The sequence below is a fragment of the Phodopus roborovskii genome, unplaced genomic scaffold, assembly GCF_943737965.1.
Source record: "Phodopus roborovskii unplaced genomic scaffold, PHOROB, whole genome shotgun sequence".
Classification (NCBI taxonomy): Eukaryota; Metazoa; Chordata; class Mammalia; order Rodentia; family Cricetidae; genus Phodopus; species Phodopus roborovskii.
The window spans coordinates 6762504-6786018 of record NW_026125397.1 but is presented as its reverse complement, the minus strand read 5'-3'; the positions used below and the strand labels follow the sequence as shown (position 1 = coordinate 6786018).

Below are 23515 nucleotides of genomic sequence, written 5' to 3'. Positions count from 1 at the left end.
TGGGGCATCTAGCCAGGTCACTCAGGAGGCTGGACACCATTGCTTCTGCCTTCTTCAGCTGTCTCCGCCATTGTCCCTGTGGCTGTTTTCTATGTGCTAGAAGCGCAGTCTGCAATACTGACAATAGGTCAAAAGGACAACTCAAGCAAGACAAGCCTTGGGGGTGGAGGGCTTATACTGCAGCATCAGGGGAGGCGGTGCGGGAGATAACCTTCCAGCCCACTCACGGAGTGAACTGCAACCTGTTTGGACCAGACACACCCATTTGTTGGGCCAATCACAGCTTTGTCTCCTAGCACCAATCACAGTTTTCCAGACTTGTGCTTCTTACCAATTGTAGTCCCAGTCACAGCTAGATAGGAAGAGAGGTGGTGCCTCTGTGACCAGGTGGCAATGACTGCAGGACCAACTACAGTTCCTAGTGGATTGTGACGATGCAAAAGTTCATTAGGAAGGATTGGAAACATGGCTGCCGCTCGGCCTTCAGGGGCCGCGGACATCCTCTACAGTCTTCAGCAGGAAGGCATCTGTCAAGTGTTTGGAATAACTGGTGTTGCCATAAAAGCATTCGTTAAGTGGCGTCCTTTCACTCCAAGCAGGCAGGACAGCAAGAGACAATCCAACAGCTGCTAGCTGTCTTTGCTCATTTAGAGGAAAACAAAGAATTTATTATTAACCCTAAAGATGATATTTTAATAGAGTTCAACAGCTTTGACAATATAAATACCTGCCCAGTACCCCAGGGAAAAGTGGTTTGCTGGCATCTGTCTCACCAAAGCTAATTAACTAGACCAGAAGAAGATCTTCTCCACCAAAAAGAGATAGTTAGGCCCAGTTTCAAATGACCCTGTTATCATTCAGCTTCTAAAATGACAATGCATATAAAATATTATATGATTTGTTTTTACAAGACAAATAGAAAGTTCACTAAAAGAGAACAAAATTTGCTAGTTTAATTATTTTATTATGCTAAGTGTGTGTGTGTGTGTGTGTGTGTACTCATATGCACCTGTGTGTGATACAGAGCACCTGTGGAAGCCAAATGACAACTTACAGGAGTCACATGGGTCCTGGGGATCCAACTCAAATCATAAGGCTTGGCAGCAAGTACCTTTGCCTACTGAGCCATCTCACTGGCCTCTATTTTAAGTTTAAAAAAATATTCAGCCTTAAAGAAGTTTTTGTAATTATATAGACTGTAAGATTTCAAATTAACTGCCAGAAACATGTTTTTATTAATAGTATAACTTTTTAAAAAGTTTTTTAAAAATTTTCTTTATGTGTATATATGTGCACCTACATGAATGTTTGGGCACCATGTATGTACAGGAACCTGCAGAGGCTAGAGGTTGGGTCCCCAGGAAGTAGGGTCACAGGCAGCTGGGAACTGCCATACAGAGTCTGGAAATTAAACTAGGGTCTTCTGCAACAGCAGCCATTTCTCCTTCCCTGAGAACATCATCCTTGGTCAAGCATGGTGGGACATACCTCTAATCCCAGCACTAGGGAGGCAGAGGCAGGTGGATTTCTGAATTCTAGGCCAGCCTGGTCTATACAGCCAGTTCCAAGTCAGCCAGGGCTATACAGCAAGTCTGTCTCAACAACAACAACAAATAACAACAACAAACAACAAGCAAACAAATAAAGTATAAACAAACAACAAGGAGTATAATTTTCAGTACCTAACACTCATGGCATGTGTAAGGGACAAAATGACATTCTTCTTTAGAGGAATAGAAGTTCATGGAGGTTACCATAGTGCATCAGTGTAAACAGGCAAGAGGCTGAAGGCTTTGGGGAATGGAGGTCAGTCTAAGTCATATCTGCAAAATGGAGCTACACAGCAACAGACTTTATAACAGGCATTAAACTCTGAGTGTCCCTGCATACCCCCCCCAAAGGAGTTGTTACCTTCCATGTCCAAGCTAATTTGAACTTATTATTCTTACTTTTTAAAAACAGATCTTCTACACATTCAACCAGCACCAAACAATGGTACACATGGTAGTCTAAACCATCTTCTGAAGGCACCGTTTTATGAGCCATCCCATGCAAGAGAGTTGTCTACACCTTCTGCCTGTGGCTTTACTACTGCATTGCCTGAAGATGCACTGGGCTGCTTATGCAGGGTGCTACAGTCTGTAAGTAACAGTTTCATGTCTTTATGAGAATGTAAAAGGGCCATTGAGTTTGCATTCTGGCTTGGCTGTTCACTGGGTAGCTGTCTGTTGTTTCTCTGACCTTTGTCTTAGTGGATGCTCTATAAGGTTAAGTATGTGAGCATGCTCAGTGAACTAGACAGTATCATTTTACATTTTATTGTTATGTTATATATTATATATATCATATATATATATATATATATATATATATATTAACTCACTTTAGACATCCAAAATAGTAATCATGGCACTCTCTTGAGTTCCCTTGCAAACCATTTTCTTACAGTTTAAGAATCAGATGCTCTCCTCAGCCACTTAGACCAATGGGAGCAGGATTGTAATCTGGCTTTGAAACACTAAGCAGGATGTGTTCTGTGTGACACTTTTTTCAACAGTGGTGCTGTTGAAGCAGCTATTAGGAAGCAGTTGAACACTGGGAAAACAGACAGTATATACTGAGATGGTCTTTTTTAAATAGATTGGGCTCTGGGCTGAGTCCAGAAGTTAGGCTTCAGATCCCAGGACAGTGTTGATAAAATAAAATTTCACTACTAGGAGGGGACCCAAGGACAGGAACCAGAAGAGTAACCTAAAATATAAGTGGTATGGGTAGGGCTTGTTCCTCATTGCTATGGGTGAAGATGTTAAAGGATAGAAGTCCAATAAAAATTTCTCAAAAATGGGGAAAGATTCCAGTGTGAAGTTCTCTCTCTCTCTCTCTCTCTCTCTCTCTCTCTCTCTCTCTCTCTCTCTCTCTCTCTCTCTGTGTGTGTGTGTGTGTGTATGTATGTATGTATCTTCAGATGGTGTTTTCCTACTCCTGTTCCAGATAGCGTCACTGAAACTGCCATGAAAAGTCATTAATAATATAAATGGGTAATTTGTTCCATAGTTTAGAGATAAAGGAGCTTAAAAGAAGTCAGGTTTACTACCATTTAAGGTCTTGCAAGCCTAGTCTATCTGCCTGTAACTGCAGAGACCCTCTCTGTAAAGAATGCCTCTGCTGTTCAAAATGTGGCCTCAGAACTAGCCTATGCATCTCTTCTAAGTTGGAAAGGCACATGGGATCTCAGGCCAACCCCCAGGCTTGCTGAATCAGAATCCAAATCCCAACTTAATCCCAGCTGTTATCAAGATACTTCTTCCCATTAACTATATCTTTGCAAACACGCACAGATGCCCACACACACACACACACACACACACACACACACACACACACACACACACACACAAATACCTCTGTGTTTCTGAGTGGCAACACAATAGAAAGTAATCACAACTTAGTCTGGCTTCTTTATTCAGTAGTAAAACACCCTGTGCCATCACTGCAGAACTATTCGTGGTTATTCTTTAAAACGCTGATTTATCCCCTCCATCCTGTTTCTCCCTCTCATCCTTAACACGCTGACTTATTCCCCAATCTCTCTCTTATCTTTCTTACAGGATGCTCATGTAGAACATGTCAATCAAATGCTAAATCTCACCGAAGGAGACAGTAAGTCAGGGGGAACTGTAAATACTTAGAGCTGACAATACACAACATTGCCCTTTGAAGGTTTTCCAAACTAAACTCACAAAGACCTTTGAATGTAGATTTTATGAACAATATACAAGAGAAGCAGGCAAACAAACATATAATTCTAATGCCAGGGTAGCTAGCCTGGAGTCCCCAGGAGCATCCTTGATATGGCTGTGCCCTATCCGTGTATTCTGTTGCCTTTCTAAGATGTGATCAGGTTAAAACGCTGTTTGCACCTGAGCTTTGCAGCTTCCCTACTGTCTAGCCTGGGGCAAATCTAATTTTCTTGTGCCTCTGTGTCTTCATATACAGTAATTACCTACCTCACATTGTTGTAAAGATTATTTTTAAAGCCCATGCAGAGAATTTACAAGTGCCTTCTCCATTCAAATTACTATTATGTATTATTGTGTAAGTATTAAACTCATGGTACCTCAGTTACATCATTTATAAATTAGGGATACAATCATCCCTAGTCTTTATAGGGGATTGTTTTTGGACCCCTTGTGGGTACCCTGGATCTGAGGATGCCGACTCCCTATAGACAGTGGTGTGGTATGTGCATGTGACTTCAGCATATCCCTGCATAAACTTTAAACCATTTTTGAATGACATAATACTTGATAATGATATACATGCCATCAGAATAGTTATTGTGGTATATTATCCAGGGGTGGATGATAAGTTTTCTAGATATTGTTCAACTATAAATTTTCTAGATATTGCATATGTACAGTTCAATTGTAAGTTTTCTAGATATTGTTAAGCTGTTAATGGCTGAGTTATATGGCAACATATAAGCACAGACACAGAAATAAATGAATAAATAAATAAGTAAACTCTCTTCAGCCATACAGGATGTTAAAACACTGTAAACAAGCTGACTTAACAACAAAAATTTGCTTCACTAAGGTCTAGAAATAAAATTCAAAGTCAAGGTGCCAGTAGATTCCATGTCAGCCCAGGCCCTGCTTCCTGGTCCTAACCTCACACAGTGGGAATGGATAACACATCACTCCATGGTCTCACCTTTGAGTGTCAAATCTCCTTTTTGAGGGTTACACTTCATGACCTAAATCACCACCTAAAGGCTTCAGCTCCAAACACTATCCCCCTGGGGGACAGGACGTCACCATGAGTGTGACAGTTATTGAGGTGGATTATCTGCCCAGCAAAACATGCACTTTTGGTTTAGAGTCTCGTTTTCTCTTAACCTTTATCTTGTGAGCTCTTCAACAAGAAGGAGCTAAAGAAGGCAGGCTTCAGGCCTCTGCTGAGCCCCTGGGTTTGCTCAATTACTTGTCTGAACTTTACTTTTGTGATAGGCATAATGAGATGATAACCTATCTCATATGGTTGCTGTAAAATATTAATCCAATTACCTGCTGTATAATCCACAATTGGAGAGTGGTAATCACTGTGCCATTTTGTTGATGTCACAAATGTTTTATGTCATTTTTATTTTAGTCTCAGCAACAGTGAAAGTCAATGTACCATTTGGAAGGCCCAGGGTGACTCAGAAGAACAAGGAGCACTGTCTCCTTTACCACAGGGAATACATCAGTGGATTTAGCAAGGCTATGAAGATGGCCATGTGGAGCTCATACACACTTCCCAAGCCGGTAAGCATTGAGCCTGGTGATCAGTGCATGGTGGGAAGATTCTAGCTCTGGACGCTGTTAGGGCTGAATTCTGTTTTGCTGAAGAGTTCACAAAATGAGTACTGACGCCCTGTCACTTATAAGGAAATGCTGCAGTTATGACACAAAGGCCCTTATAGGTGGCATGTGGATACAGAAAAGGAAGACATTGTGTTGTACCTGGAGAAATTAGAAATAACAGTTTAGGCCAGTTTGCTGACTGGTAAGGAGGGAGAGAAGGATGTTTCAAACAGAAGCAAAAGGGTGGTCACACCATCTGCCCGTTCTCCCTGGAGTAGGTGCCAGGTGCACCTTGGAGGTGATGATGACTTATAAAGGACTCTTTGTTTCTTTGATTATTTAGTAAGCATTTTCCTATGTGGGAGAGCTGTGAAAGGCACAATGTAAATGCTATCTAACGTCCCTTGAAGGATCTAGTGCCCTAGAACATGATATGTACCTTAAGTTTTGTGTCACAGGTGTCTTTAGAAAACCTGCTTGTATAAATCTCCTTCCCTATCCACTATTGGCAAACTCCCAATCCTTCAAATGGTGCTGGGATAGTTAGGTACCCATTAAAATCCCTGCCTCATACTATATACAAAGCTAACTTCCTGACTGACTTACAGGCCTAAATACAAATAGCAAATCCATATTTTTTACTTATATTTTTATGAGCTTGGGGCTTTGGGAAGTAATAATTAACAAAATTACAAGGGAATTTAATTAGGCTATATCCATGCTAACATGTGTGGAAAGGAAAATATAGATGGGACAATACATTTGCATTAGGTATAGAAACAAGTTATGAGTATCACAAGTAGTAATTAGGGTCTAAGACAGATAACTAACCCCTATACATAGACTAGAGATTGGCAAATGGCTTATTAAATACACAGTAAAAAATGATTCGAGTCATTCAATATCAGCAACCAGGGAACTGTAGAGGAAATCAAAGTCTGCCCCAAATCCAACCATGATCTCTTTTAGGAGAAGGGAGGGTTTTATTTCAAGTCTACAGGACAACAGCACCATCTGGGAATAGATGCAATGTATTAGGTGAATTATTCTCAACACTCTAAGGACAAAGCTATACCACCAAGCAGAAGGGTGAAAAAATAGCCAGGAAGCAATCAGGGGGTGTGTGTGTGTGTGTGTGTGTGTGTGTGTGTGTGTGTGTGTGTGTGTGTGTGTAAAATACTCTATCCCTGCTCTTGCTAAGGGTTAAGTGAAAAAATAGCCAGGAAGCAATCAGGGTGTGTGTGTGTGTGTGTGTGTGTGTAGAAAATACTCTATCCCTGCTCTTGCTAAGGGTACCACTTCCTTTTACAAAGAGGACATAACTGGCTGCATCTAGTTTACCTACTCTTTTTTGGTCCAAGTAAGAGAATTTGCAGAAAAATAAGCCTATTTTTTTCTACTACCAATTAAAGCTGTCTGGGTCCTGAAAGGCAGCTTCACAACCAACAGTGAATGATACAGTTGTGACCATTGCTAACAGGATGCTAATGTTTGTTTCCCAGTGTGGTAAATATTATACTGTTACCCGAGTTCCTATGTAGGCTGGTGGCCCCATTACTCTCTTAATGGGCATGCTATCCAGGTGTTTGTGTTTTTCTTCAGTGTTCCTTAAAATAATCTCTAGTTTGTGTTTGCTTTTGAGAGGGCCAGAATGTTCAAGGTCAGTCTTCTTACCCAGTCCCTGGCCATGAAAAGTCCAGACAGGCAGGACTTGCTGGAGTTTTTTGACGCTTCTCCTTGCCTTCTGGCATCCCTGAATTTACTAGAGCAGTGGAGGATGTCAAAGGCAGAGAGATTGTACCTGGGCTCATGCTAGGTGATTAGTGCTGGCCTTTGTTATAGTCTAAAGCTAAGAGTTTGTTACCAAAAGGCCCTGTCCATTCTCCGACCCCACAGAGGTGCTTGTGTGTTTCCCCTCCACGTGACCGGATGGGATTCCAGCAATTTTCTGCTTTCTAATTCGGAAATTACTCTGTCTGTGTGTTGTGGTTGAAGAAAATTACACAGGAGGATGTTTGGAGCTTCACATAAAATGTCGGGGATCAGCTCTGTGTCTGAGAAATCAGGCTTCAAATAAGCGCTTTTGGAGCATGGGTACAATTGGTTTGTCTTTAAGTTTTATGGTGTCTTTGTTTTTCTGTGGTTTTGGTGGGTGTTGTTATTTTGGTTGTTATCACAGAAGAGTTTTGGGGGAGGAATTGTGACTTGGAATCATGGGCCTCCCACAACAACTTCTGGGGCATTAAATCTGGTCAGGGTTAACTCGAATGTTGTTTCTGGGCCTACTCAGTCGTAAGCTCTGAGTTACTTTTCTAACTAGATAAAAACAAAAACAAAACAAAATGATGAAAATAAAGCAAGAATCATGGAGGTTGTTTAAAGGATATACTGCATTAATTTAGTATGAAATTGAACCTTTTATTGATTAAAAAGGTAATATTGAAAAATACTATCATTCTATATTATATATATGTATGTATATATATATATTCTTTTATTTTATTTTATATAACAAAGTCCAATTAAATATACATATATACGGACAAAATATATATATTACATAGTATGTATACACATCTCCCACATCATTGGGACTGTTAAAAACTCTCTCTTTTTCTCTCTCTCTTGTGATGTGTATGTGTGTATGTGTGTGTGTGTCTGTATGTTCATATGTAAGTGTGGAAACATGTGTGGAGATCAAAGGGCAAACTTATATATTGGTCCTCACCTTCTGCCTTATTTGAGACAGAGCCAATGTTGTCTGTGGCTGAGTAAGAGAGGAGAGCTGGACCTCAAGCTTCCAGAGTCTCTCCTGCCACCTCCCCATCTTGCTGCAGGGGTCCTGGGATTGTAGACATGTACTACAGTGCTGGGCTTTGTGTGAGTTGTTGGGATCAGAACTCAGGACTTCACACTTGTTCCAAGTCCCAACTCCCTATCTCTGAGTAGGAACTATTGAAAAGGCCCTCTTGGGTTATATGGGTTCTATAAATTATGACCTAATCATGTTTGTAAGTTTTTAAGTAACTAGGGCCAATGCATGTCCCAGACTTCTTTTGAACTACAAGTCATTTTTCCATAGAAAAATAAATTATACAATCAGGCAACCAGCTGTGTGCAGTTGTTGACTTTACCACAAGACACATTATAGTTTTTGTGAGGAGCCCACGGGTAATGGACATCTATCACTTTAGTGGAACTATTTTTACTTGCTGATCAAGATCTGTTCGGTCCCCACACCAGAATGGAAAGAAAAATCATCTCTGTTTTCCAAGCTCATTTTTACTTTTCTTGAAGGATTTTGAGAGATGGGAGGTCTGTATTTTCTCAGTCTCTGACAGCATTTTCTTTATTGCTTTTCCTGCTTCTCTTTGGAGTTCAAACATCTCAGGGTCTCTGGAAAGATGTGGGGTTGAAGCTTTGCAGGGGTGCTGGGCAGGGACGAGGTGGAGATGGTGAGTGGTAGGAGGGACTCATCACCATCTCTTTTCATAGGACATGACTCGCTGGGAGGGCATGATTGAACCCCTGCTGTCTTCTAGGACTGGGCTGTGTCTTGCCTCATCTTACCTTCAGAAACCAGGCTGTGTCCTGTTATTCCCAGTCTTAATGAATGGCCTTTTGTAGCTTCAAGATTGATATATGAAAATCAGTCTGAAAATATTCAGTTAGCAGGAAGTGTATGACGATGTTTTAACACTTTTGAGCATCAGCCATCCTATCCATACCCGACTCTGATGGTTCGGTAAACACTTGGGCACACATTTTAAGCTCCAGTCCCCTTCTGCATCACAATGGCCTTCCCTCCTCAACATTGTCATGATTGCAGTTTTGGGGAATTGCATGCTAATAGCTTTATTCAAAAGAAAAACTTAGTAACCATGGGAGGTGTTAAAATATAATCATGTAATGTGTAACCTATCTAAAATCTCACAATCTCACAATGTCCCAGGTGTTTATGGAGCTGGCTGGCTCACTCAAGGTTGTCCCAGTTCCCAACACAGCCATGTGTCTTCTTATTGCCAAGTGGAGGAAATGGTCATTTAGAACATTTTCTGATGCTTTTGAAATAAATGAGTTTTCCAGACCTTAAAGTAGGTTTTTTTTTTTCCCCAAAAAGGTGATTGTTAATTTACTGCATTTAGCCAAACATCTTCCCATGTCTCAGTCTGCTTCTTTCTGCTTTCTTAGAAAGGAAGAATAAAAGGCACACTTTTTTCTTGATAGTGAGTCTCATGTAGCCCAGAGTTACCCCAGACTTCTTGTCCTCCTGTTTGTCTTCACCCCCTGAATGATGGGATTACAGGCCTGTGCTTGCACATACAGTTTTGTGAGATGATAGGAACTGAACCCACAGCATGCTAGACAAACACCCCACAACTTAATGGATTATATCCCTAGCCTAAGGTGATCCAATTAGGACACTATACATATCTCAAAATGTTTTTATTCTGACTTTATACTTGTTTGGTAGTTTAGCAGGTTTTTGAATTTTAAAGGATTTTTTTCCTCTCTAAATTTACAGAATATTATATTAATGGGCCATATCTTTATATGTGAAGATATGAGACATATCTTCAACATCATCTTTTAGATCATATTATGTTTACTTTCATTTTTTAGCATATAGATGCTATATATCCCCATACCTGTCTCCAGGTTTTCTTCTGCTTTCTATATTACCTTCTCGATTCCTCTTTCTGCCCTTCACCAAATATCTTTTGGATATTTCTTGTCTGTGGACTTACTTTTTAGGTATAAGGCACTGAACTATGCGGATGATGCTTTCTAACTCACAGGACTCCACAGTTTGCTTAAAAAGAAGAGCAACCATCTTGTCATGTACTTCCAACTGTAAATATTAAGTTGTATTATCAGACTAACTTTTTTCCGAAGAAAGGACATTTGTGATCTAACCCACCCATGTGTGTGATCTACAGTCTGTGTGGGGTAATGGAATGGGGATTGGGTCCTATTATAGGTTAAGCAGAGTTTCATCTTGTTCTTATTCATACACATGTCTGCCCGTTGCTGTATGAACACCAGGCCCTTTACTATGGTAGTCTGCACTCTAAGCTGCCCAGAAGGGAAGTGTTCTATTTGTATCCCCCACTTCATATATTTTTAAGCTCTCCTCTTGCATTCAGTCAGGCTTCCATTTTCCTCTGTTTTTAGGGGACTTCAAATTCCACCCTTCCGAACTCCTGCGGTGATTCTGTGCTTCCCCAGAGCATAGGTTGTTGGTTTTTAGTTTTCACTGGCCCTTTCTGCTTTTCTGCCTGGTTCCTGTTTATCTGCTTTCTAACATCTATGTATTTTATTTTCTCTTTATCACATTTAAATTTTCACTTTGCATAGTCACTGTACATGGTACTGTGCTCACAAGAACATTTTCACACACACACACACACACACACACACACACAAACACACACAGACACACACACACACACAGACACTATTTACAGAACATCTTCACCCACCTCCTCGCGTCTCCCCCATCCCGTTAGTCCTTTCATCCCCCAGGTCAGTGCATCTCAACCTTCCGGATGCTGAGACCCTTTAATACAGATCCTCACGTTGTGGTGACCCCCAGCCATAAAATTATTTCATTGCTACTTCATTACTAATTTTGCTACTGGTATGAATTGTAATATAAATATTTGATATGTGACCCACAGGTTAAGAACCACTGGCTAGATAGGTTGGTCTTTCCTTTCACATCATATATACATGCATATTTTATTTTATTTTATTTTATTATTTTATTTTATTTTATATAACAAAGTCCAATTAAATGAAAACAAACATTTATACACAATATTTGGGAATTTGGGCGTGGTTCTTTCCAAACTACTTCCTGCTGGTAAGGGGTGCTGTCATGGGGGATTCGAAGAAGATTCAGATATCCTGGCTGTAGTCTGTAGAGCTGTTTTGTCCAGCTGTTTTGAATGTAGGATCACCTGGTACTCTGTTTCAGGCAGTCTGGCGTGATCAAACCACATTAGTCTGGAAGGAATCCACATCTTTTCATTTTCTGTGGAAACAAAAATAGAAATCCTTTTCCCCAGTAACTTGTCCTTCAACTTAAATTTTGGAGTCAAAGCATTTTTTTAAATTTAATTTATTATTTTACATGTCGATCCCAGTTCCCTCTCCTTCCCTCCCTTCCTCCCTCCCTCCATCCCTCCCTCCCTCCTTCCCTCCCTCCCTCTCTGCCCTCTCACATGCACTCTAACCACCCTCCCCTCCCATCCCCCCACCCCAATTCCATATGTAGGGGAATGCCATCCAGTTGGGGTCATGTAGATCTGACAGGTCAATACATGCATAATTTTACGTATTTATATAAATCTAACAGCTATACATAAGAGAAAACATACACTATTTGCCTTTTAGAGACTGTCAGAATTTGCTTAATATAATCATCTCTTGTTGCATCTACTTTTCTCACAACAGCATCTCTTTGTTCTTCTTTATGACTGAGTAAATTCCATGGTGCATATGTAGCATGTTTTCTTTCTCTCTGCCTCTGCACAGTTCTAGTGAATCATACTGCAGTAAACACCGGCATTTAACTCTTCAGTGATGCATTGTCTAGGAGCACTTTAGGCAAACACCTAGTAGTAGACGAGAGTCCCAGATACGGTAGATCAGGCTTTTAGTTGTTTGCTTTTAAAGGAAGTTCCACCCTGTTTTTATCCAACTTCTGAATGCTTCTTGTAATCTCTACTGTGTCTTCATTATTAATGTTTCTTCATGAGCTTTAGAAGAAAGCAGCAAAGATAATAGTATATGTTTAATCAAGATGAGAACTGTACTGAGCTCCTGGGAAGTGCTTTCTTACTGAAGCATTGCAGTGTGCCAGCATTTCCAATGCTGACTCATAGCTAACATTTCCTGAAAGCACAGCACAGTGAATAAGAAACAGGGCAAACAGCATAATTTTTTAAAATGTATTATCTCAAGTATTTTATTTTAGGAAAATGTCCACCAAATATAGTACAGAATAAACAGTATATTATTTTTATTTATTTATTTATTTATTTTATATTATATTTATATATTTTATTTATTATAATTTTTTAAAATGTATTATCTCAAGTATTTTATTTTAGGAAAATGTCCACCAAATATGGTACAGAATAAACAGTATTACATTTTTATTTATTTATGGGTATGTGCTCATCAAATGTAACCACATAACACATCATTATGGTGCTTGTGGAGCTCCAGCATCAGTCACATTTGCAGAAGAGTCCTGCGCATGAGGGCCAGCATTATTCTTTAAATGTGATTAAAAGGGAAATTATACCTTTTAAATCTATTTTGTGATTTATTTTGCAAACCGATTTTACTCCAAAAATAAGGATGTTTGGAGGCTGGGGATGAAGTTCAGTTGTGAGAGTGCTTGTCCAGCAGGGTTAAACTCCAGGTTCATTCTCCACCACCATATAAATAAGACTTGGTAGAACATGCCTGTAATACCTTGAAAGGTAGAGGTATGGGGATCAAGAATTAAAAGTCATCCTTGGCTAAATAGCAAGTTTAAGACCAACCAGGCATACTTGAGATTCCCCCCATATATATATATATATATATATATATATATATATATATATATACACACACACACATATATATATAGTCGTGTATGTTATGTGTGTTAGAACACGTTGTTATGTATAATATATAAACATATTTATATATTATATGTTTATATAGCTATAACTATTTGTAGGCTAATTATAACTTCTTGCCCAGTTTAGAAATAACGTATCGAATTCTTATCTACATGTATATATGTACGTACGCCAACTGTCTGCCTGTGCCCACAAGGCCAGAAGAGAGTGTCAAATTGCCTGGAACTGAAGTTACAGACAGTTGTGAGCTGCCATGTGGATGCTGGGAACTGAACTGAAGGGCAGCCAGTGTTAACCACTGAGCCATCCCTCCTGCCCCAACGCTTTCCACCCACCTCTCATTTGCATGTACTACATATCCCTACAGAAAAGTTCAATCCTGAAAAAGATTTTGTTTTTCAGCAATAGTTCCCATGCTTCCTTTGTTCAGGATTGATTCTGCAAATGTCCTTTTCTAAGGCATGTTTGATTTGTCCTCCCAGTGTTCCCTAACCAGAAGGGAACCACACAAGAACACATAGCCGAATACATCCATTCCCGCTGCTGGCGTCGACCTGATTCACTAAGAAAATAGGAAGAGGGTAAATGAAAAACAGACTAGGGAAGTCGTAAACCCAATAAGGCAATGGGTGAGCCACAACTGTGGGTGTAATTTTTCTTCTCCTTTTTTCTCTTTCAACAGGGAGACACATCATCCCTTCCTCCCACTGTCCCAGACTGTCTGCGGGCTGATGTCAGGGTTGCTCCTTCTGAGAGCCAAAAGTGTTCCTTCTATTTAGCAGACAAGAATATCACCCATGGCTTCCTCTATCCTCCTGGTTAGTGAAACTCTTTTTTAGAGCGACAGCTAGAAAGCCCTCAATCAGCTGGATGTGGTGTGTGTTTTAAGCATATATTCCCCACCCAAATGACCTGCTTGGGCTGCCTAAGCGGCTTCGGCGGTCACGGGCTGGCCAGCAGTGGTATAACAGCTTCCTTAAAGATTAATAAATGTTTCTGTGGAACTTCTAATCAGGCCCAGATGTTTGGAGGGTTCAGCAGGTTTAAGTTTAATTTTACAACTGAAGGGTGTTGGGAAAGTGACACAATCATCTAAGACAGCGTTATCTCTGGCATCCTGCCTGAGCTCAGGTCCTTGCAGAGAATGCAACTGCTTCTTGGTGCAAAGAACTGGGGCTGGACCCTGGCCTGTCTGCTTGGTGCTTAGTCTGTGAGCTTCGGTCTATACATTAATCAGCCAAATGAATCTCAAACTGTTTGTTTGTTTGTTTTGTTTTTTTAAAGATAGGGTCTCTCCTGGAGTCACATGAAAACCAGTGGAATTTTTCTAAAACTCGAGTCTTTCATTTTTTCCCCCCCATTTGTCAAGGAATGTCATTTTCATATATCCATGAGAATTTCAACTATTTCAGTTTCTGGGAATGGGTTTGCTTTTGGCATGTGACTCTAATAGATTCTTCCTTTGGAGATTTGGAGACTTCTAGTAGAAAGAGGCTTAATGAAAGCAAAGGCCGAGTCAACTGAAACCCTGCAGTAAAGTATATGTACATTTGTTTTACAGCAATCAAAGGAAATTCTGAGAGTCAGTATGATGCTTTAATTACAAGTAACTTGGTTCCGATGTATGAAGAATTCAAAAGTAAGTGCCAAGTCTCTGCAGTCCCCCATAGTGGCTGTTACGCTCAGGGTCTCACATGCACTGGACAAGCACGCTGTCTTCACACATAACTCTGCCCTGACCTGTGTGCTCAGTCCATTGTTAGGCTTCATTTTGGAATAGGGTCTTGATAAGTTCACTAGACTGACCTTGAACTCACTTTGTACTTCAGGCAGGCCTTGACCTTGTTATATATATATTTTTTCCTGATCCCATAGAGTAGCTGGGATTACAGACTTGTTGTTACATACATATTAACCTTAAACTAATAACATAACTCCTTGGAATGCCAAACTGAACCTATGTTTTATTACTACAAGTTGTTACTGATCTTGAATCATTTTATTCTGTTAGTTTAAATACAGGTGCAAAACTCTTGATATAATTTCAACTAACTGCAATTTTGACTTGCTGCTAGAATTTGATGATTTTTTTAAATTCTGTTTTTAATCTCTTAACTGTTAAGAGCTATTTATAAAGCTGAATTTTACTAATGTTCATATAAGTAATGCAAATATGTTCCACGGTGATGGCATAACAAGGCAGCATGTGTGTTCTGACTATTGTTTCACAGTTGAAGGTATTTGAAGACATGTTTTGCTCTAATTTCAAGTCTAAAACTAAAGAAATAAAGAGTTATTATCAATATGGCTGCTTGTTTCTGCTGCATGAACTACCTTGTAGAATCATGCAGTCACCAGTGTTAGTTACTGAAGTGGAATGTGATGCTATTTAAATGCATCAACAATAGAAAACACTAGTAAATGTTCAAGAGAAGTAGATATTTTAAAATACCTTATGTTGTAATTTAAGAAAAGACACCATGTGGCAGGGTTCAAGTGGAGGGTTTTATTTTTATTAGGGAAAGGGATCAGCACTGGTGCTCGAAAGGACTTTGGGAGTATATTCCCCATGGAGGGACACTCCCTTAGCCTAGAGGCAGGAGGGAGGGCCTAGACCCTACTCCAAATGACTTGACAGATTTTGTTGACCCCTCCTGGAAGGCATCACCCTTCCTCTGGAGTGGGGGGGTGGGTGGGATGAGAGGGGTTGGGGGGCATGGAGGGAGGGGAGGAGAGGGAACTGGAATCAATATGTAAAATAAGAAATAATAATAATAATAAAAAAGAGACCCCCCCAAAAAAGTGGGGGGGGGAAGGGAAGGAGGGAAACCGACCTCAGGAGACAGGAGCAGGAGGAAAGAGGAAAGAGGGGAGAGAGAAAGACACAAGGAGGGGGCGGGGCCCTTTATAAGGGAACACAGTGAATGTGCACAGGTGGTGCTCTTAGTGGCTGCAGCTGAGGGCGTATCCTGTCAGGACCCCAAGGACAGGGCAGTACGGATGCCTGGATACCCACACTTCATTCTTTCATTTCTTTTTAGAAATGTGGGACTACTTCCATGAGGTTATCCTTATAAAATATGCCATGGAAAGAAATGGAGTGAATGTGGTTAGTGGACCAATATTTGATTATAATTATGATGGCCATTTTGATGCTCCAGATGAAATTACACAGTAAGTAATTTGACTTTTTGATTTAGCAATAAAGTATTGCAAGGGAAAAAAATCTCAATACTTTAGGTACTGTATAATCTCTATATAACATTGTTTATACATAATTGCTGCCAATTTTCAACTTAAATTCCTTAAATATTTATCAACTCTCCCCCAACCCAAAAACATATGGCCAAAATTTAAACTAATTGCTTCTGCGAAAGTTTCCAGGAAAAGATTAATAAAAATTTTTATTGGCCCAAGACAAGATTTTCTGAAAGAGATATAGAGAATCAGAGTAATATCAATAAATAAAGATTCCAACCAACTATAATTGAGAAAAAAATCAAGTAAAGACTAAGTTTACCTTACTAAAATTTCACAGATTCAGTGGGCAATCCACAAAAGTATTTTCCAATAGAGGATGTAAATAGATTTCAGTAGAAAACCAGAGAAACCAAACTATACACCTTCATACTAACCCCAGTTATAGTAGACTCTTAGGAGTTGCTACTGTACTTCAGTGTCTGTTAGCATTCAACTGTTTCAGAGAGAAGTCTCATCCATTGCTCCTTTTATTATCAAAATGTCGTTAAGGATAAAACTGAAGGACTGCAGCCAGGTGGTGGTGGCGCACACCTTTAATCCCAGCACGTGGGAGGCAGAGGTAGGCAGCTCTCAGTGAGTTCAAGGCCAGCCTAGTCTACAAGTCAAGTTCCAGGATAACCAGGATGGTTACACAGAGAAACTCTGTCTCAAATAAAATAAAATAAAATAAAATAAACAAATAAAAACCAAACAAAAACCAACCAAACAAATAAAACAAAACTGAATGTCTGCAACATCCCAGCCCAGATCTTGAAAGCTTGGCTTCTACTTATGCCTTCCGATAAAGTAAAACTCAGACTAAGCATGGAGCCAGCCCCTATGCTGTTTCTTAGCCTTTCATTTCACTGCTTTCTATTGGTTTGATTTTGAGAAAGGCCACATGCAACCCAGGCTGGCCTTGAACTCTTTATGTTACAGAGGTTGTACTTGAGCTCCCCTTGCTTCTGTCTCCTGAGTGCTGAGTTATAGGCATGTGCCACCATGCCTGACTTGGCGTTTCACGGTTTAGTTGATTCTGCTTCTCATCATTTGCTAACATCAAGTATTCTCATTGAAATAGTCTAACAGATATCTTGAGAGCTCTTTACTACATAGGAGGTACTTTTCTAAGCATTTGCATACACAGTTTTGCTTGATCTACAAAACAACTTGATGTTAAGTTCCCATAGCCCATCGTTAGAAATGAGGAAGCCAGGGCTGAGAGATTAAGAACTTTTGCAGTAGATTCTTTACCTACTAAGTTGGAAAAGGCAGAACTTAGACAGTCTAACTCTGAATTAGGGATGTGTTGCTGTCTATCCCAGGTCCCACATTTCTTCTAGTGGCTCAACTAACAGGTTACCCTTATTTTTCACTCAAAACTTTAAAAGATATTTGTTACCGAAAAGGACACTGGTGCACCACCAGTTATCTGAATTTACCTCCAGGTGAGCCCTGTGGACACCTCCATGTTCAAGATGATTAAATACGAGTCCGACAGGGGCAGATGACTCCTCACATGCAGTGGAAGAGCACAGCCTCGGGTGGGATCCTTTGTTCCCAGCGCCTACCCCATTAGGAGGCACCCCTCTGACTCATGAGGCCTGAGACTTGGGAAACACAGAAGGCAGATCCCTTGTATTCTAGGATTTTGCTATTCAACTAGGAATTTCTGGTTAACTGAAGTGGAAGACATATAAGATAGAACTACACTTTCCATGCAATCTTTGCTGTTCACTTATTCCTTTTTGCGGGACTTCCCCTTGGCATTTTCATATATATGACATTTGTTATGATGACGACTCATTTTAATTTATGTTTTCAGACATGTAGCCAACACTGATGTTCCTATCCCAACACACTACTTTGTGGTGCTGACAAGTTGTAAAGACAAAGCCTACACGCCCCAGGACTGCCCTGGGTGGCTGGACGTCCTGCCTTTCATCATCCCTCACCGACCCACCAACATGGAAAGCTGCCCTGTGAGTATGCCTGGGAGAGTCTGGGCCCAGAAAATGAAAATGATTACTCACATCTATTTCATTTGGGCTGTTTTAGTTTTCGTGGATAGAGTTTTCTTGTCTATAGATTATGATCTATAGAATTAATATCAAACATGAATCAGTATGTATCAAAAGTATTTAGTATTTATATATGATGGTCTGTGTGTGTGTGTGTGTCTGTGATACTCACTAGGGTATTATAACTCATTTTTTACTATGGATACAAGCATTGAAATTTTACACTATAGATTACATTAAATTAATGTTTCCCTATATGAGTATGTAAATAAAAATTCCAGTACTTGAAACCTTGAAGCATGAAGTGTTAAACACACACACACACACACACACAGAGAGAGAGAGAGAGGGGGGGGGATGAGGGAGGTAAGGGGAGGAAATGGTGAGATATTTATAATGATAATTATAAGACACTAATGTGATGGTTTAAAAAACAAGAACCAATTAATGCTATTTCACAAGATTGTAAACTGGCATAAACATTTTAAGGAATGTTATACTTAAAGATATTTTGTAGAGTTATAATTACATATGTTTAATAATTTAATGACTCCATTTACATATGCTCCAATCTATGCTCTTAAACACAAGGAGAACATTCCAAGTTATTCACCACAGTTTTAGTCATAACAGTGAAATTACCCATTCCTGTCAGCTTGGTAATTTTGAAAAGCTGCATTAAGTTATGATGAAAAAACACCAGAGATTTCAGCTAAAACAAATGGCCCATTTAGATCTGGACACAACATTATGGATAAATTATAAACCTTGTGTGAATGAGAAATAACTGGAAGAGAGAACATTCAGTGCCCTTGGTGTAAGTTTGAAAACACAAAGCAATGCTGTGTACCATATACTGCTATGTATTAACAGGTAAAGAGCTGTTTAGACCCACATTGACTCATGTAAGTTAGTAATGTTAGCTCTGAACCTAAGGACAAAACAACAGCACCTATAATCATTTCTTTAAAAATATTGCATCTAGGGGCTAGGGGAAAAGCTCAGTTGATAAAGCACTTTCCAGGCAAGCTTGAGGACCTGAGTTCAGATCTTCACCACCTGCCTAAAAAGCTGGAAGGTGTGTTGTACACATGCAATCCTAACACTAGAAGGCAGAAGCAAGAAGATCCCTGGAGCTTGGGGCCAGCCAGAGCAACCAAGCCATGAGTTCCAGGTTCAGTGAGTGACCCTAAAGAATAATGGGGGGAACGACTGATGAAGAAACACAATATCAACATCTGGTCTCCACATGCATGTGCACACATGTACACACATTAACATGTATGCCACACGTGCACAAACGTGACTGCGGCATGTACACTGTGGGTATGAGCTGATGAACAATCATGGCCATAAAAAAAGTTACAAAAGGATACCTAAGTAATAAAATATCTTCATGCCAAGGAAAAGGTACGTTGTGTGGAAAATAGTCCTGTGTTTCATTTTTCAGGGAAACAAAACAGAAGACCTTTGGGTGGAAGACAGGTTTAAAGCACACATTGCCCGGGTCCGTGACGTAGAACTCCTTACCGGCCTTGACTTTTATCAGGAAAAAGCACAGCCTGTCTCAGAAATTTTGCAACTGAAGACATATTTACCCACGTTTGAAACCATTATTTGAATGAATGTATAAAGCAATTTGACAAAAATGAGGACATTCTCTATCAAAAAATCAAAAAGTCATAAAATAAAATTTTCTATTTTTCCTTAATCCTTAGACTCCTATTGCATATTTTCATTGTAATCTTTTTCATTTCTATAAACAGTTGTTAGAACATCATTTTGAATATAATTTTATTTACCATCCCCCCACGCCCCGTATATACATGTGTGCTGGTGCCCAAGGAGGCCAGAAGAGAGCATTGTGTCCCCTAGAGCTGAAGTTACAGGTGGTCGTGACCTGTTGGTGTGGGTGATGGGAAGGGATCCTGGGTCCCTTTCAAGAATTGCATGTGCTCTTAAACACTGAGCCATCTTCCCAGCCCTAGTACAAAATGTTATTCAGTGAGAGACAAGGCTCAAACGGGAAATTCCTTCCTTGTGTCCAGCAACATGATGAGATTCTATGCGTAGACACAATCCCTTCCATTTCCACTGTTCCAACATGGCTCCAATATAGATGATAATTTCTGGACTTTAGATCCCTCTCTATTTGGAGATAAGTGCTGAACATTTACAACCCTAAACTGTGTGTAGCCCTGGAAACTCAGTTTGCCTATAAGAGTCTCAGCTGATGGCTAAACTGGTGAGTGCTTCACTTAGAAATGAAGGCCAGTCTGAGAAAAGTTAGTTAATCTTGGTTCCACCTGGAGATCCACCTAGAGATTATGTAGAGCTGTACCTTCCTTTTGTAACTCATTATTTGTCATAAAGAAACATGTAGACCAGCATGGCCTACATTTAACCTGCACTTGGGATGCAGAAGCAGGAGAATTTCTGACTTTGTGGTCATCCTGGTCTGTATAGTGAATTCCAAACCCTGCCAAGGCTATATAGTGAGAACTTGTCTCTTAAGCAACAAAAGAAAAACCTTAGAAATATGTAAAGCTGGGCTGAAGCTCCGTGATGGGAGCTTGCTTTCCTAGCATTTGCAAGATTCCAGGCTCAGTCTCCAGCACTGGCAGAGGAAGAAGAAAAAAATAAATAAATAAAAATGAAACAAAGAAAAGGACAGAAAAAAGAAACACTGGAGAAATACTATTCTGAAAGAATGAATACATTTTATATCCAAAAATATAAACATTAAAGTTAGCTGAAATAAAACTTTTATTTAGAAAGACTATTAAATACATGGAAAGTTGAAAAACTAGCATAAAGCACTCTTGTGTAGCCTTCATTTGAGCTTCACCAATTGTGAACATTTGCACTATAGATGAGTGTATATATATCATATAAATATATTAAAATAAACTTATGAAAGTTCATTGCAGTCATCTGATCCATTTATTGCCAATCTTTCAGTGCATATTTCCTAAGATCAAGGGTACTAACACAATCAACCAGGAAATTTAATGTCAAGATTGAACTGACATATACTTTATTGACTATGAAATTTTACAACTAGATGATATCATTCATAATAGTTTCTTTTCTGGTCCAGAGTCTGAAGCAGATTCATTCACTGCACTAAACATTCTCTTCTGTTTGAGGTTACCTGTCTCGAAAGAAAGAAAGAAAGGAAGGAAGAAAAAAAAAGTGCATGCATTCATTTCTCAGATTTTAACAGAGAGCATTGATAGTTTTGAAGAATCCTGGCCTCCTGTCCATGAGTATTTGTGTGGCATTTCCTCATGATTAGTCTCCTGCTTTCCACATTGAGCAGTGACATTACACTGGTAGCATTTGTCCTCAGCACTTGATACTTGGCAGAAATACACAGTGTTGATTTGTATGGTTGTTATTGAGCCACATGGCTCACTTGGTTGAGTTGGTGGTTACAGACATCTATTAAGTAAACACAACATTTTTCCTTTATAATGTGTGCCGTTATGTGTGGAGACTATTGAGATCCTATACATAGTATGTTTAGGTTGTTCCCAATATAATTATGAAGATGCAGCAATGAATAACATTACAAATACAAAGTTTTATGTTTGTGGAAGTGTATTTTCTAGGTTAGTTCCTTAAAATGGGTAATATGTATATCTACATTTTTAAATAAAACTAGAGCATTTGTTACAGATTTTATCAGGCTTTTTGTTTTCAGTTCTGAGTTCACTGAAACATGGCTTTCAACCCAACCAAAAATGGAAATTTTCATTTTAAAAGTAGTAACTATTTTATAAGACCACCCATACAATATATAAATATTTATTATGTATTAAATAACAAATTAATTATACATTTACATGTATAAATATTAAACTCATATGTAATCTTCTCAATCAATGTATATAATGATTAAAGCCTATTGACCCATGACCTTTTTGGCATAACTCTCCTTTGAAACTTAGTTCTTAAATATGGGATTTGGGGAAATGTCCATTTGTGTTGCTATAGGTCAGATGCAATTTTTGCCCCAGGCAATTTCTTATTTCTAGGAAAATGTGTATTGAAGATTTAGAAATCTGTTTCTTAAAAAGAAAAGGACATAGAAGGAACAAGGACCTGGTTGGAGGAGGAAGAGATCAGTCAGAGGGGGTGGAAAAGGAATAGGGTAATGGAGTAAATACGCCCAAAATACATTGTGGACATGCACAAAATTCCACAATAATGTCTGCTACATAATCAATGTATGCTCATTTAAAATACGGGAAAACAAAAGAAAGCCCTTTCTATCAGGAAATGGAAATTTCTGAAGTGAGCAAAGTAACTGCTGTGTGACATTTCAGTAAACGACATGTGTGGTTGATGGCTCATGGCAAATGGCATGGTTGTGGTGCAAAAAAATAATTTATTTTTATAATAGAATTCTGTCATCTCCGGCAACGTGGCTGTTCATTTTCTTTCTGTTGCCAGTGAAATATGTAATCAAACAAATTTCAAAAGGCTTAAAAGTTTTATTTTGCGATTTTTTTTTTTTTTTTTGGCCTGGGTGTGCATGTATCGGTGTACCACTTGCATACCTGGACCTGTGGCAGCCAGGAGAAGGTTCAGACCACTTAGAATTGGCATCAAAGATGATTTGTGAGCCTTTTCTCATAGATGGGTATTTAACACAGCTGACATGCCTATGATGGAATGGACAGACTTTGGGGTACTGGTAGTTGGGGTTACGTGTAGTTTGATAAATAGGCATATGTAAAAGGGATATTTCTGTGAACTCCAATTTTACCAAATCAAGAATTAAAATGAATTATCATTGTAGAGAGTGCTCTTCCTAACACAAAGAGGCCAGCTAAGGTCTTGGGAACAGAGTTGGAAGGAAGAGAAACTCTCAAAGTTGGCTCATTTTCTAAATTTAGTTCAAGTTTTGAAAATGTATTTTCTTAGTGAAATTGTATCCTAAAAAAAACAAAAACAAGAAACAAAACCACTTCCAGCAGGGAGGGTTTTCAGTGTCATAGTTTGAGAAGAAAAGAAGAGTCTGTTTTCCCACAAAGAATCAGATATAACTGCCATTTTCTGGCCCAGTAGAGACCACCTTCCCCGCTGTGTGTGGCTGAGTAACAGAAGAGGACACATGGGCTAAAGAGGTGTGTCTGTTCACATGGAGAAGTTCATCTTTAGCCACTAATGTAAAAGTGCCCATTCGTGAGTGTCTGACCATTCTGTACCAGCAAATGGAGTTTCTGGGGGCGATGTTTGTGCTTACAACCTGGGCTGA

At 39.4% G+C, this 23515-nt stretch overlaps 1 protein-coding gene across 1 annotated transcript in view; it reads left to right on the top strand.

Annotated features, from left to right (window-relative positions):
- The window catches only part of Enpp3 (ectonucleotide pyrophosphatase/phosphodiesterase 3), a 71560-nt gene extending 51600 nt beyond the window's left edge, over window positions 1-19960 (top strand). Inside the window, exons 18-25 of the mRNA XM_051175398.1 lie at window positions 1963-2141; window positions 3609-3660; window positions 5152-5306; window positions 13671-13806; window positions 14550-14627; window positions 16030-16162; window positions 18054-18210; window positions 19700-19960. Of these exons, the coding sequence (XP_051031355.1) occupies window positions 1963-2141; window positions 3609-3660; window positions 5152-5306; window positions 13671-13806; window positions 14550-14627; window positions 16030-16162; window positions 18054-18210; window positions 19700-19870 (1061 nt within the window). The 3' untranslated portion in view covers window positions 19871-19960. The remainder of the gene's footprint in view (window positions 1-1962; window positions 2142-3608; window positions 3661-5151; window positions 5307-13670; window positions 13807-14549; window positions 14628-16029; window positions 16163-18053; window positions 18211-19699) is intronic.
- Window positions 19961-23515: the final 3555 nt, after the last annotated feature.